We start from the raw sequence: 14,564 nt of genomic DNA, 5'->3' as shown, positions 1-14,564 counted from the left end.
CTCAACAGGTGGACGACCACCACAAAGACCCCCGCGACCCCAGAGGTCACAGCGCCTAAACTCCATTTGTAATCTGGGCCTTTGGTAGCAGTTCATTCTCTGTATCGTCACTGACCGTCATCGGTGATGATGAAGATGGAAAGGAAGGCATTTGGAAGAGTGGGTTAGGGAGAGGTTTGCTGTCTCTCGCACTCACTGGGTTCTTCATCCTGCAGATGAAATTCGTAACACGCTGCGTTTCCTCATTATTGATGATCTCCATGTTCGTTCCTGACTGCTTCCACTCTCCGTCTCCGATCTTCCAGGAATACTCGACAGGCCCAGCAGCGCTGACGTCTCCGTCACAGCTCAGTGTGCAGCTCTCTGAGGTTGAGTTACACAACAGCGGCATCACACTCACCACAGGCCGAGGCGCTGCTTTAATCCTCACAGCCTGATGAACCCGACTCTGGACCTGGTTGTTGATCTCCACTGAATACACTCCAGTGTCCGCCGCAGTCATGTCCCTGATCTCCAACACTCCCGTGTCAGTGTTCAGAGTGGTTCGGCCTTTAAACGAGATGTGATCTCTCAGCTCAATCAAGTCTTTCACCCACTCAGCCAGCAGGTATTCATCACAATACCACACGATGCTGGTGATCTTTTCAGAAACCGGCTGAGGGCTGAGCTGAAGCGTGTCGCCATCCTCAAAGTACTTCTTTACAATCTGATCCTGAGAGAAGCTGGATGCAGCCAAGAGCAGCACAGCCAGGAGCCAGAAACCAGCCGAGAGCTTCATGTTCACAGATCGGTGCAGGAGTGACAGCAAACCACGTGTCAGAGGTCTCAAACCCTTTTCCTCTTCCGCTGCAGCCTGTGGTTTCCTACAGTGAGCGCAGTCTCAGTCTTTGCTGATTCCAGGATGTTCCTCCCACAGTTTTGCCAAAATGACCCAAATGCAGCGAGCAGACAAAGTAAACACAACGAAGTTTTAATTAAAGTGAATCTAAAAGATCGTGAACAAACTCCTGAACAGACAACAACAAACAAAAGAAGTAAACAAAGAGCAAAGCACAACAGGAAGTGACTAAACAGCAGAGCACAGAACCAAAGACAACAACTTAATGATGAGAGATAAGAAGACACCAGGAAGGCCAATGAAGGACATGCAAGAAGTCTAAACACAATACTCTCTGTTAGAGAACTCCCAGTAATCAGATGTGTGTATGATGACATATGGATACATATGAAGATTGCTGTTAATCTAGAATAATCATAGAAACAAATGATAACAAAACTCAGTCTAAACAAACTCCAAACTCTCCAGAAGTTTATCAACAACTTCATGTCTAATTAATTAATGTTTTTGCTTTAAACTCCAAATAAAGATAGAAAACATTACATATCTACGACGTGGTAGCCAAACACATCTACATTAGATATAACTGAGAGTCTGATCACCAGCCAGGCAGCTGCTGCTGGTCGCTGTTCATCATTGTTTCAGAGCCAGAGTGATTATTCTGAGCAACACCCGCTCAGCAGCTTTCCTGGAGCTGTCAGCAGAGTGCAGGCGTCAACTTCAACTCGGGTTTGATGTTTCTGGTCGAGACAAAGTTTCATCATCAAGTTCGTCGTCACTTCCTCCTCTCCTTTAGCAGCTGTCTCCATCACTCAAAGCTTCTCTGAAGTTCACTCGTTTGCTGTCCCGGTGATCAGGATGTCCTCTCCTTACACCGACTCACTGCTTTATCATCCAATCCAATAATATATATAATCCAATCTGTGCAAATGATTCCAATAATGCTGAGACAGTCGGGGGGGACCCTGAGGACAGCACGCTCTCAGAATCACTCAAGTGAAATCTAACAGGTGATATTTAGTTTATTTCAGAGTTTTATTTGTTCCAGTTTGGCTGAAACTAAACTTGTTTCATTCGGCCAAATATAGAAAGATGAAACAAACTTACGCCGACCAACACGAGGAAATCTCTCTTATAACATGTTTGCTTTTACTGATAAAACTCGCTGAAGTCTTGGAAAGCTGCTGCCTTTTCTCACTTCCATGTGAAACAGTTACTGTGACTATTAAGACTGGTTTGAAAGAGGAGTGAAAGAAGCCATCTATGTCCACTGTGAGCGACCATCTTTGAACAGAGGCGGGGTTTACGACACCAACTCTCTGCCATCTATAATCCAGTTTTGAGATCCCTTCCCAGACGCCTTAACGCCCACTCACATCCTGGGCCATCTGACCTCAGGAATTCGCATGATAAGGTGGGGCCAGGTTTCACAATGAACCACCCGAAACTCTGGCTGGTTGCAGCCAAGAGCAGCACAGCCAGGAGCCGGAAACCAGCCGATGTCTCCATGTTCACAGATCAGTGCAGGAGTGGCAAAAACCACGTTTCAGAGGTCTTAAAACTGTTTCCTTTTTGAACATCCTGTGGTTGCAGCACAAATATGTTAAATATGTTAATACGTTAACATTTCTGTTCTGCAGTGTTAGTCAGTGAGTGACTGGCTGCTCCCGTATGGGATCAGAATGATGCCACCTTATCCCACAGTCCAGCCAATGATGCGGATTCACATTCGTATATACGCAGCTAATCAACGTGGTTGACAGGCTATGACAGCGTCCTTATGTGCCGACACCGGTGTTGATGTGGAGTGAAGCCACGTTAATGACAACGTGTACAACCATTGGAGATGTGAGCAGGACAGACGGAACAACTGACGGACAAAGTGTGGACTTTATACCAGTTTTTAAACTGTGTTGATCGGCCGCGTAAAACCAGAGTTATGATAAAATATCTGCAATGTTTGGTTTCTTCCTGAATACTGTCGTTGTTTATATTTACTGCAGGAAGAAACGGTAAAAACGGCGTTTTATAAGGAAAACGCTCGAAAGCCTGTGAGCAAAAACAACACCCAAAAAACTCCGCCTTTCCTATTGGTGGAAAAATGTACCATGTGGACCAATCAAAAGAATGATATGGCAACATGGCATTTAGTTGTTTAGGAGGGGGAAGTTTTAGGAGTGACGGCGTGTTTGAGATGTGAGAGATTTGCGACGTTTAGCACAAATCTTGTGTAGTTAGTGTGTAGTTAGTGTGTAGTTAGTGTGTAGTTAGTGGTAGTAGTTGAGTAGTTGTAGTAGTTGTTATTTGAGTTGTAGTTGTTAGTGGAATTGTGTGTCAGAACAATGAGGCGCCTGCTGAGTGTTAGCAGGTGTTACAGCAGTGACACATCTGCTGCTGTCAGGCCTGCAGGTATCAGGCTGTTGTCTCCTTCATCTCATAGTGGACAGAAATTATTTTTTGGAGCGGCACAAATAATTTGGTGGCATCAGATTTTCAGAACAGCTGATTGTTCTGTAAATAGTTTGAAATGTTGTTTAAAAAACACCTTGGCTGCATTTTTAGGTAAACAGCTGCAAAAAACTTTGTTTGCATAACTCAGTTACTTTTTTGAAGAAGTAACTATATAATTAATTGCCCAGACATTGGTCATTATTTACTGTATTTTGCAGACAGAGTTACAGACTCTCTCCCAGACTCACAGACTCATCATACAACTCAGAGCTTTATTGGAGTTCAGGTTATTTTTTAAGATTTGTTTACATTTTCATTGTAAGTGGGCTAAAGCAGTTAATTAAAAGTCGTCTAACATAAATGCTGTAATTTGATTACTTTAATAAACATGTAACTTGGATGGATTGGATGCTGGCGTGACCACAGTGCACGTCTGCTGTCGCTCACAGTGGTCCACGGGACGCTCAGGGAGTTTGTGTGTTCGCTCAGACAAGAAGAATTTGAGGGAGCATTGTTCACACCTCGTACATGTCCTGCTCCACCTTCACATGTTTCTCTGCTCTGCTCATCACTGTTCTTGACAGTCAGTACCAGTACACTTCTTCTCCATTGCTCAGGCATCCTCTCATTCTGCAGGATTGTGTTAAGCAGTCCGGTTAAAAAGTCTCTTTTCTAGACATCTCTGCACCTGCACAGGTTTCCATGTTTTTTCATCCTCTTCATAGCTGCCCTCACTTGCTTCTTACTAATCCTTACAGTTAATGTTTCCCTCCAGTATCGTCACTGCAAACTGCTGCAGTCTAAAGATTTAAGCCATTGCCTGCCTTGCCTGGTGACGAGCAGTGCCACTGAGTGACAGCGAGGTGCACAGTCTGCACCTCTGTAACCTCACAGCTGGGCGTCATTCATGCTCCTAGTGAGATACAGCTTAGAGAGCAAAGCCGAGTGCAGCTGAGAGCAGCAGTGTCCTGAGCTGAAAGGCAGCCGACGTGTTCACAGATCAGTGCAGAAGAAACAGAAAAGTCTCTCTTCAGAGATCTTAAAGCTTTTCTTCTTTTGAACACTTTGTGGTTTCCTTCAGTGAGTGTGGTGAGCTTATGGTGAAAGCAATGAAAAAGGAAGTCGGCCCTATTGAAGCAGCGTGTTCACATCCACAGACGTCACACTTTGTGGTTTCTTCAGATGCCGTCTGGATGTCATTGTTTGGTCTTTAAAGAACTACAGCTCCCAAATTACTCTGCTGCTTCTGTTTGATTGCTTTTAAGACCCTGATATGTTAGTAGTCGTCTTTACTCGCTTAGCCAGGTGCAGGTGGTTCGGCTGAGATCAGCTGTTCTGTCTCACAGTATAAGACTCTTACTGTAGACTCTACTATTTTTATTCTTTATCATGCTGCTGTAACACAACAACTTTACTTATGGGATCAATAAAGAATCTGTTTATCTAGAAAATACACTCTTAGTGAGCAGAATTATATTCATTCCTATTAAAATGAAGCTAACACAGAGAGAACTGGCGTATGCTGGGTTTAACACTGTGACATCATAGCAACAAGGTCTGTAGTTCGAATCTTAGCCGGACTGGAGCAGGTCGCAGTGTCTCCTCAGGTGAACTCCACTGCTGTACTTCCACAAAGTAAAAGTCACAGTTTGATCATGAAACATGTAAACACTCAAATTCTGATAAATTATTGTTGTAACAATCCTGCTTATGGGAAATATTCAGCTAACAGTAGCTCAGTGCATCTGCAGCAATCAGCTCTGCAGGTCAGACTTTAAAACCTCACCCTGATGTCAGATCGTGCAGCTGGTTTCGTTCTGCACTCACAGTCAGCGGCCCCATTTCTCGTAGTTTGCTGTGAGCTGATTAATGTCTCTGCTGCAGTCCCGTTTGAAACGAAATGTAACGCTTTTTTATTCATGTCACTGTGCATGTCAGTGTACAACCTGTTCTGTGGACATTTATTCAGTTATATTATATTTATATAGCTGCAAATCACAACCAGGCGCTTCATATTGTAAGTTGAAGCATTTAACCCGAGGAAATCAGCGCCCAGTTCAAAATGGTCATTTTCATCCAGCGTCCAGTCAGAGCCCGACTACGTCTCCTTACATGCCCTGTGGTGTATTGTTTGTGTCCAAGCAGAAAACCATCCAACGTACGATTAACATGTTAAACTGTTTAAATCTCAGCTCTGTGCAGAGAACGTCCACCTCTGTCACAAAAATGGAGCCAGACTGAAACTCTGAAGCTTCAGCAGATGCTCAACATCTTTGTCTGGCTCATACAAAAACCCACAGCAGTGTTTGAATAAACCAGTGCTTGGACTGGAAAGATCAAACCTGCACACTGACAGCAGGTCTGAGAGCTTTAGTTACAGGATATGTAGGAAAGACCAACACAGGTAACTACAGGAGCTCTGCCAGGCAGGAAACAGGAGTTAGTGGCGAGTGCTTTACACTGACCTTGGTGAAGAGGTTTGTTTTGACGTCTCGCTTGACTGTCTGATCTTCTTCCATTGACCTGCGGACTGGTGCTGCTGAGCAGGAAAGCAGCAGAGAGCGTGCAGGCTGTGGACAGGTAACAACCAGGTGCTGGGTCCTTCAGCCACAAACAAAGAACGACTCCAACACACAGTAAAGGCATAAAAGAGCCAATTACCACCACAGAGGCTGACTTTAAATACTGCTCACTGACAGGAGATGAGACTGAAGCTCCGCCCAGCAAGAACAGCCGGCCCACAGCTCGACCTGAGAGAAAACAGACAGCGAGAAGGAAAGAAAACCCAGACGGCCGGGACCGTGACAAAACAGGAAAGAGTTTCAAATGTAAGACAGTGCAGCCAGAGATGCTGAACAAGACAAGATTTTAATGTTACTTTGAGTTCAACCTTACAAGGAAATCAAAGAAAACAGAAACAGATCAAATAAAAATAAGAATGATAAATAGATAATACATTTAAAGCTATAAATACACCGAAGTAGACAGTGAAGCAAAGAAATCCCAAAGAAAAAAGAACTACAAACATGGACGACCAGTCTGAAGTGCAGAACAGTTTTACAAAGCAAAGGAATGAGCTGCCCTTTGACGGGCTTCAGTCTTCATCAGGACTTAAAGTGCATTTTCATCGCTGTCAGCAGTTTTTCTTTTACAGTTTCTGAAACAAAAAGCAGACAAACACCGCAACCACCGCCAGGACGGCAGCGCCTACAAGAGTGAGGATCCACCATCTGTAGTCCAGATTTCCGTCCTGGTGAAACGGGTTAGTGATGGATTCGCTGCGTCGCTCACTCACTGGGTTCTTCATCCTGCAGGAAAACATCTTCACACACTGTGTTTCCTCAGAATTGATGATCTCCATGATTTTCCCCGACTGTTCCCACTCTCCATCTCCGATCTTCCAGAAATACTCGACAGGTTCGGCCTCTTTAACGTCTCCGTCACAGCTCAGTGTGCAGTTCTCCAAACTCGAGCCACACATCGGCGGCCTCACCGTGACCTCAGGCTGGGGCACTTCTCTGATCCTCACGGCCTGATGAGTCTGACTCTGGACACGGCTGTTGATCTCCACTGAATACACCCCAGTGTCCGCTGCAGTCATGTTCCTGATCTCCAACACTCCCGTGTTCGTGTTCACCTCTGATCGGCCTCCAAACCTGCCGTAATATGTCAGGGGAATCACATCTTCCACCCATTCGGCCAACAGTCCTCCGTCCCACTTCCACACGACGCTGGTGATGCGAGCAGAGACCGAGGCAGGTTTGAGGACCAGCGTGCCGCCAAGCTTGAAGTACGAGTGTATAATCCGGGCCTGAGCGAACCTCACTGCGGCTGAGAGCAGCACTGCCAGCAGCAGAAAGCCAGCTGATGGCTTCATGTTCTCAGATCGGTACAGAAGTGAAAGAAAAAAAATTGGCAGAGATCTTTTTCCTCTTTTCTGCGCTGGCAGAGATTCCCTGCAGGGAGTGCGGTGAATCTTGTCATGAAACCATTTGTGAAAAGGAAGTCAGCTCCCTGTGTGGTCGCACTGAACTGGCATGTTCTCATCCCAGTGCGTCACACGCTGACATTTTGTCAGTAAAATCCTCCTGATGCTTACAACCATGTGAACGACTTTGACGGTCAGCTGCTTCGCCCTGATGCAGCACAAATACACCACAGTTTGTGCTGGTTGGTGGCAGGTTGCATCCAGTGAGTCACGACCCCATGGCTGGTCACAACCATGGGTTACAGCAGAACTCTGGAAAGAGTTTTCTTCTTCTTCTTCACCTGCAGGATCCACATGTTGGTGGTGCACATTTGTCTTCCTCATAGCTGCTTCTCACACCGATTGGGTGGCGGCGTTGTTGCCTGTGGGACGCCCTTAAATTATCCCAAATGAAAGACTAATAGCCTGATTTTAATGGCCAACCAGCCTTTGAAACTACATCTCATAACATCTTAGAGCAGACGAGCTTCAAGTGGAATTATTGACACACCCTTAAACTGGTTTAAATCTTATCTCTCGTACCAAACTCGGCTCATTCACTTAAAAAGTCAAATTCCCGTCATTTCCAGTTACTTCCAGCATTCGCTGAGGATCTGTCTTTACGGAGCCCCACAGGGGACATGGGAGAAAAAAATTAAGACGGACTTTTGCGAGAGATCTCGCAAAACTTTTGCAAGATCTCGCAAAAGTTTTAGCCGCATTCTTCGGAGGCCGCCAGCTCGAAGCCGACCGGGAGGTCGAGGCACGATGTGCCGGGAAAGCGGTGTTCCTCCCGGCTGTAGTAGGTCTCGACCTCCCGTTAGCTTCGAAGCTAACGGGAGGTCGAAGGCGAAGAATGCGGCAAAACCTTTGCGAGATCTTGCAAAAGTCCGTCTTAATTTTTTTTCTCCCATGTCCCCTGTGGGGCTCTGAAGTCTTGGAGTCTCTCCAGTGTGTAAATCTGTGTATCTACTTCCTCTTGGTCATATTTTCTATAGTAAGTATTTAGACTGACAGAGACACAGAAGACACAAAAACTCTTTAAAAACAAAGAAATGATCCAAAAAAACTACAAACATGGCGGACCATGATGATGTAAGCAGTTTTTCAAAGCTAAATGAAGTAAAGCCGCATGACAGAGACAGAAAACTAACCATCAGAGTAAAACAGGAAGTGAATAAAATGAATAAAGTTATCAGACACAGCAGGTTGAGAAACACCGAGCGCACAAACTGAACTCTGTAACTGTGACTAACACATTTCAGATGCTGATGTGGTATGCATCTCCAGAATACACAGCACAGACACACAGGAGAAGTTTGAATGTTTAGCGTATGAGAGTTAATGCAAACTTCACCGAGTCCTCCCCTCACATGTTTACAGCTGAGCCCTGCATGTTTCTGCGCCTCAGTAATAGACGACGGGTATTTTAATGCAGAGCAGGAACATGCATGTGAGCACAAAGCGACTTTCGTGGAGTCTTTCTTTCGGTCTTCTGTAGATCAGAGATCCTACACGCCTGAGTCTCGGTCCTCAGACCCCACACAGTCCAGGCAACGTCCAACAGAGTTTGTTATTGCATGAAAGACATTGATCCTCCTGCAGCTCCGGCTCATTGATCTGAACTGCTTCGCTGTTTTCAGAGAGAAAATCAAAGTGTTTCTGATATGAGAACGAAGTGTTTTGTTGGTAGCTGATGAGGCTTTTTGGGCTCTGGGAGGCTGAGATCTGAATTCTGGAGCTCAGGACTCACTCAGAGAGGCTGCGCAGTCATAAATGAGCCTCTGCTGTAAACCTGGAGTCTGTGTGATAGCTGAGCTGTGGCAGTATCATCCATCATCAGCAGAATACTGCACAGCTTCCTGCTCTTTAACAACTGGCATAAACAGAAGTGACTGTGTGGTGATGCTGCAGCGGCATGCAGAGGGACCAGTGCAGAGGGTGTACTGGTAACCTTTGTCAGCAGTCATGCTTTCACTGGGACAGCATGCCCCCTATTGGTGGCAAGCTTTACAAAGCAAAACATTAAAAATGCCTCTTAATATTGGCGCTTCCACCTCTGTGAGGATTCAGGAATGAAAATCTTTGTCTGGAAGTTTCACCCGCAGTGACAGAGACAAGTAAACACATTTATTACAGAACAGCTCACATAACAGAGATAATGTGACGGTGTGATCACCAGCCGAGCAGCAAAGCCTCCGCTGTACAATCAACATGTGCCACAACTGCAGGACAAAACATTTCACCATCATCATCATCATCATCTCAGCTCTCTGTCTGCGGGACGAAAGCTGACGCTCGTGCAGGTTGAGCACACAACATCTGAATATTTCCACCTTTTTCTGCCTCGTCACAGCGTTTAAAATGCAGGAGCAGTGAGACAGGGATGATGAACCAAAGCAGAGCTTTTAGTTCTTAAAGCAAAACACAGGAATCCTGACCAGATAAATAAGAGGGCAGGAATGACGGGCATATGTGGGAAAACACACTAATACCAGAGAAATACATAAGTATAAATACACAGAAATAAAGAAGCAAAACTAACTGAACAAAGTAAAAATAGATAAAGACAGGAAGTGAAAAAAAACTGATTACCAAAATAAGGTCAAAACAAGGACAAAGACAGAGAAGACCAAAGAAAACTACAAACATGGCTGACTATAACTGTATGCTAAATAATGTTTACTGTAGAAATGCAGCAGAGCAGTTTAACAAAGCTAAACATGAACTTCCCTCTCAGTACAGCTGATGTGCTTTACTCTTCATCAGGAAGTCAAAGGCGACAGTTCATTTCAAACAGCATCATCACTTTTTCTGCATTTACAGCCAGTCTGTAGTTTCTGACACAGAAAGTAGACAACCACCACAAAGAGTGCGAGGATCGCCAGAGATCTCATCACAGCACCTAAAGTTGTAACCCAGAGTCCACAGTGCAGGTCGTCACTGTTTGCTGGTTTTATTCGGTAGAACACGTTGGAGGCGTTGCTCTCTTTCTCACTAAACAGGTTCTTTATTCTGCAGGAGAAAGTTTTCACACGCTGTGTTTCCTCATCATTGATGATCTCCACGGTGTTCTTTCCAGACGTTGCCCACTCTCCATCATCCTTCTTCCAGAAGTACTCCACAGGCCCGGCTTTGCTAACGTCTCCCTCACACACCAGTTTACATCTCTCAGAGGTTGAGCTACATACCAGCGGCTTCACTTCCACCTCAGGTCGGGGCACATCCTCGATCGCCATAATCTTATGAACCCGACTCTGGATCTGGTTGTTGATCTCCACTGTATACACCTCATTGTCCGCTGCAGTCATGTTCCTGATCTCCAACTCTCCTGTGTCAGTGTTCAGAGTGGTTCGGCCTCTAAACTTGCTGTAATATGTCAGAGGAATCTGGTCTTTCACCCACTCAGCCAGCAGGTTCTTGCCGTATTTCCACACGATGCTGGTGATCCGTTCCAGAGACCGGCTGAGGGCTGAGCTGGAGTGTTTCACCAACCCTGAAGTACTTCTCCACAGTCTGGGCCTGAGTGAAGCCGACTAACAGCGGCACTGCGAGGAGCCAGAAACCAGCCGATGTCTCCATGTTCACAGATCAACACAGAAGTGACAGGTCTGTGCAGAGGTCTTTATTTTTGTCCCATCTGTGGTTTCCTTTGGTGGGCGTTTGAAACAAGGAAGTGAGCCCTAAAACAGCTTTGCAACCCTTTATGGTCGTTCTGAAGCAGCATCACGTCTCCTCGGTCAGCCCCGAGTGTCGATATCCACCAACCGACCTGTAACAGTCCTGTTGTTAAAGACCTGCTGGGGATAAATTCTGCTGAAAAGCAGCATCAGGACACAAACCAGAACATTTCTAATGAACCTGAAGTTAAACCGCAGAGTGAAACATAATCATCGTTTATCTGCCTCACGGTGAAAAAACGAGACGAGGAAGTTTTCAAGTGTTTACTGTCTTTATCACAGAGAGAACAGTTCAGGAGCATCATTTATCTCTGTGCATACCGTCTATGTACAGAGTGCACACAGTGCTTACAGCAGGGAATCAAACATCTGCAGGCAGATGATGTTTAACACTTTCCAAAGTGCTTTTTCACAGTAAAAGGCTGCAGTTGAAGGCACGGCAGGAGGAGGAGGGATGCTGGAACACTTTCATTTAATTACCATCAGCTGAAGGCGAGGACCCCGACGGCCTCTTTCAGCACGAATACAGACGTGAGTGTGTTACACACACCAACATCAATAAAAACAGGAAGTAATCACATTTAAGAAACTTTGCAGAACACAGAGCTTCTTTCCTTTTTTTAAATATGTTTATAGATCATATCGCTGCAAGTTTTCCTCCAATGGCAGCGTCTCTCACGTTACAGAGGAAACGAAGCAGACTGTAAAACGACGGCATCAAACTGGCCTCACAGTCCTGAACTTCAGAGGAAACATCTGAGGACCGGTTTCAGCTCCTGCCCGATCTCCAGGCTGCAGAGCTGCAGTGTGCAACCTGTCCTTAATTGATTGTCCCTCACACCGAATGTACAGCTTTGCTTTTTCACTCGTTTAACATTTCATATCATCTAAAACCTGGAAACAAAACAGATTCTTAGGACATCAACTTTTCTTGTTTCTGGTTTTCTAGGGTCACCATCGTCATCGTCACATCTGAGAGATGTTTTTTCCGACTCTCCCGGACGCTTTAAAAGTAAAAAATCAGCAGATAAATTACTAAGTAATGAAAAAAAGGAAAACATCTGTCCTTGACGTTAAAAACAGCTGGTGATTTTACCTAGATAAACACATGAAAACACTAAGCCCACAGACGATCACATGATCACCATCAGCTGCTGTTTGGGAACAAGGAATAACGTCTGGGTCGTTCCCGCACCAGGCTTCCTGCGCCATCCTCTCTCCCTTGTTTATTAATGAATCTATAAACATAAATTTTCTGTCCCCACACAGATATTCATGGGTGCAGTCGAACACTCAAACACGATTGGTCCAGGACCAAACATCTTCCCCCGACCTGTTCTACATATTCCACGCTCTGCATTTAATGGCTTAATAATAAAAACTATTATGATTAATGCGAATTAAAGTGATGGGAATATAATCCATTCATCGTAAACTGAGCTGCCTGAAGATCGTCCACCATCAAACCCCAAACCAGTGAAAACACGTTGAAAGCTGCTGTTTTAAAGGGTCGGGGGTAAAGGCTCTGTTTATGAGGGGCAGCCAATGGGAAAGATGCGAGCTTTAGTTTGGTTTCTGCTCTCGTCACGTCTGGAAAGAGGCGAGCTGATCCAACAAGGCTTCTCATGAGCTGCTCAAACTTTCTAATTGACCCTTTGAAAGCGAAGTTGCTGCTCGGCTGAGTCGTGGTAGAAAAACAGGAAGCTGAGCTCCAGCTGCTCAGTTCATATATTTACACTTAGTTCTTTTTCATTATTCAATCCATTAAAATGTTTCTGTAAACCTGTAAATAAAAGTGAGTTTGATTATTTAGTTAAATTAAACCAGCCTGGTTTTTATTTGTGTTTGATAAATCGAGGTAAGAGAAGCTGATGGATCGTCTGAGCCTGACACGTGTGGACGTTTCTGACCACGTTAAATCAGAGTAAAAATAATGATAATAGTTCCTGTCTGGAAGAAAATCACAGCTGACATAAATAATCTGATTATGTGTAAACTGTAGTGACTGTAAGCGGGTGTCCTCTGGTGCGGAGAGTCTTTAACACATTTCCTCCTGAAGCAGCAGAAGTCTAAAAACGTCACTGGAGGAAATGCTGTCGGGCTTCAGGAGCTGTCAAAGGTTTTTGGTCCCTCTTGTTAAATTCCCAGGATCTGGAAGTAAAGCGGATCATGACTCTCAGCCCTCCGTCTCTAAATTCGCCACCGCAGCGTTCAGGAATCGACCGCAACGCTGCGTCTTCCTACGAGGTCAGCTGACGGCGTTTTCGCTTCCTGCAGTGAACGACGGCTCAGAAACCGTTAATTAACGGGACCGTTTGCGGTTCTGAGCGACGAAGACGAGGCCGCCGGCTTCATTTGTGGGTCGATGCACAGCTTTCATCTTCATACAACAGAGGCTGCAGACAGAGAGGAAACAAGGACATGAGCGAGAAAACAAAATCTGTCAGACTGAACCGTCTGGTTTTATGTTACTTGATCGTCGGCTGTGGCTGTAGAAACAGAAACGTCCCACAAACACCCAGCGGTGCCTCACCTTGCTCTCCAGCACTCGGCCGAGCCCCGGGCTGCCCAGCTCCTCCAGCGTCTCTGCTGCTGGTCTGTTCAGGGTCTCCGGCAGCAGGAGGCCCAAACAGGCCGCCGACAGGCCGCTCAGACAGAACACGGTGAAGGGCATGGAGGTATGGAGGGCCCGCTGCGACACACACAGACACACAACCGGGACCTTTTACTGTCTGAACCCTTCAGCCTGTGTGTTTACACAGTGAATATTTACACACACTGATCAGAAGGTCCAAGAGTGAGATCAAAACATAAATCAAGAGCAAATTGTTTGAAAAGATCCTTAATTATGTCCTGCTGGCGGATAAAATTAAAAAAAGTGTGTTTTTTTAATAAAAAGGTTGAAAAAGAAGCAAAGCAGCATCGGAGCTAAAAGAGGAGGACTGGTTAGACAGATGTGGCACTCCGCCTCGACCTGTGGAGAGATTCCTGCTGTCACATAATGTTGCATGTGCCAGCACAGATAAAGTCTGCACTCAGACTCATTTGGAGTTGTGTGATGTTTATTGGGGACAAAGTGCAAGTAAGAAAGCAATAACTAAGATGTGATTCAATAACGTGTCTCCAGTTCCTACAAAAACACTCCAAGGAATCGGACCTCCTACAAGATTACTGAGAAAATGAAATCACATCCAACTGTGAAACTAAATATTTGTTTTTACTTTGTTGAGCAAAATCTTCTTCTTCAGCAAATCTCTGGATAAGACCGAGTGACACAGATCTCTACTTTCTGCAGAAATCTCGTGAGCACGAAAAACGATGGGAGATTTTTAAAAACACGCCGGCCTTTTCCACAACAATGAGAGTCGCTCGTTTTTCCCCTCGTGCCAACATTTCATAATGTAATCTGTCTCGTATCGTTTGCTCCTCCCGAGGTCAGGTTTTCCTGCGTCTGTGAGTGTTGCCTTCACACTCTGTAAAACACCATTAACGACTGAGAAGCTGAGGTTTGTGGGTAAAAAGCCGACCTTCATCCGTTCAGATAAACGCCACAGCCTGGATGAGCCGTTTGATTAAAGGTCCCGCGCTCGGGCTCCGAATATCTACTGCCACGAGACTGCGACAACAC

The 14,564-nt window shown here is 45.3% G+C and overlaps 2 protein-coding genes and 1 pseudogene across 2 annotated transcripts; all 3 read right to left on the bottom strand.

The window, feature by feature from the left end:
- Window positions 1-6: 6 nt before the first annotated feature.
- LOC121815436 lies at window positions 7-1,218 on the bottom strand. Its single transcript, XM_042226491.1, has one exon. The coding sequence runs from the start codon at window positions 776-778 to the stop codon at window positions 56-58; it is 723 nt and encodes a 240-aa protein (XP_042082425.1). The 5' UTR covers window positions 779-1,218; the 3' UTR covers window positions 7-55.
- Window positions 1,219-4,990: 3,772 nt separating this feature from the next.
- LOC121815435 lies at window positions 4,991-7,905 on the bottom strand. The gene has a single exon (XM_042226490.1). The coding sequence runs from the start codon at window positions 7,164-7,166 to the stop codon at window positions 6,438-6,440; it is 729 nt and encodes a 242-aa protein (XP_042082424.1). The 5' UTR covers window positions 7,167-7,905; the 3' UTR covers window positions 4,991-6,437.
- Window positions 7,906-8,169: 264 nt separating this feature from the next.
- On the bottom strand, window positions 8,170-14,545 carry LOC121815434 (annotated as a pseudogene).
- Between the last annotated feature and the right edge of the window lie 19 nt (window positions 14,546-14,564).

This window comes from Haplochromis burtoni, unplaced genomic scaffold (genome assembly GCF_018398535.1).
Source record: "Haplochromis burtoni strain Fernald_Lab_line unplaced genomic scaffold, NCSU_Asbu1 Contig_214, whole genome shotgun sequence".
NCBI lineage: Eukaryota > Metazoa > Chordata > Actinopteri > Cichliformes > Cichlidae > Haplochromis > Haplochromis burtoni.
This window is presented reverse-complemented; position numbering and strand designations above follow the sequence as displayed.

Excerpts from the sequence above, each read along its gene's own strand:
- LOC121815436 (XM_042226491.1), bottom strand. The coding sequence starts at position 778 with ATGAAGCTCTCGGCTGGTTTCTGGCTCCTGGCTGTGCTGCTCTTGGCT.
- LOC121815435 (XM_042226490.1), bottom strand. The coding sequence starts at position 7,166 with ATGAAGCCATCAGCTGGCTTTCTGCTGCTGGCAGTGCTGCTCTCAGCC.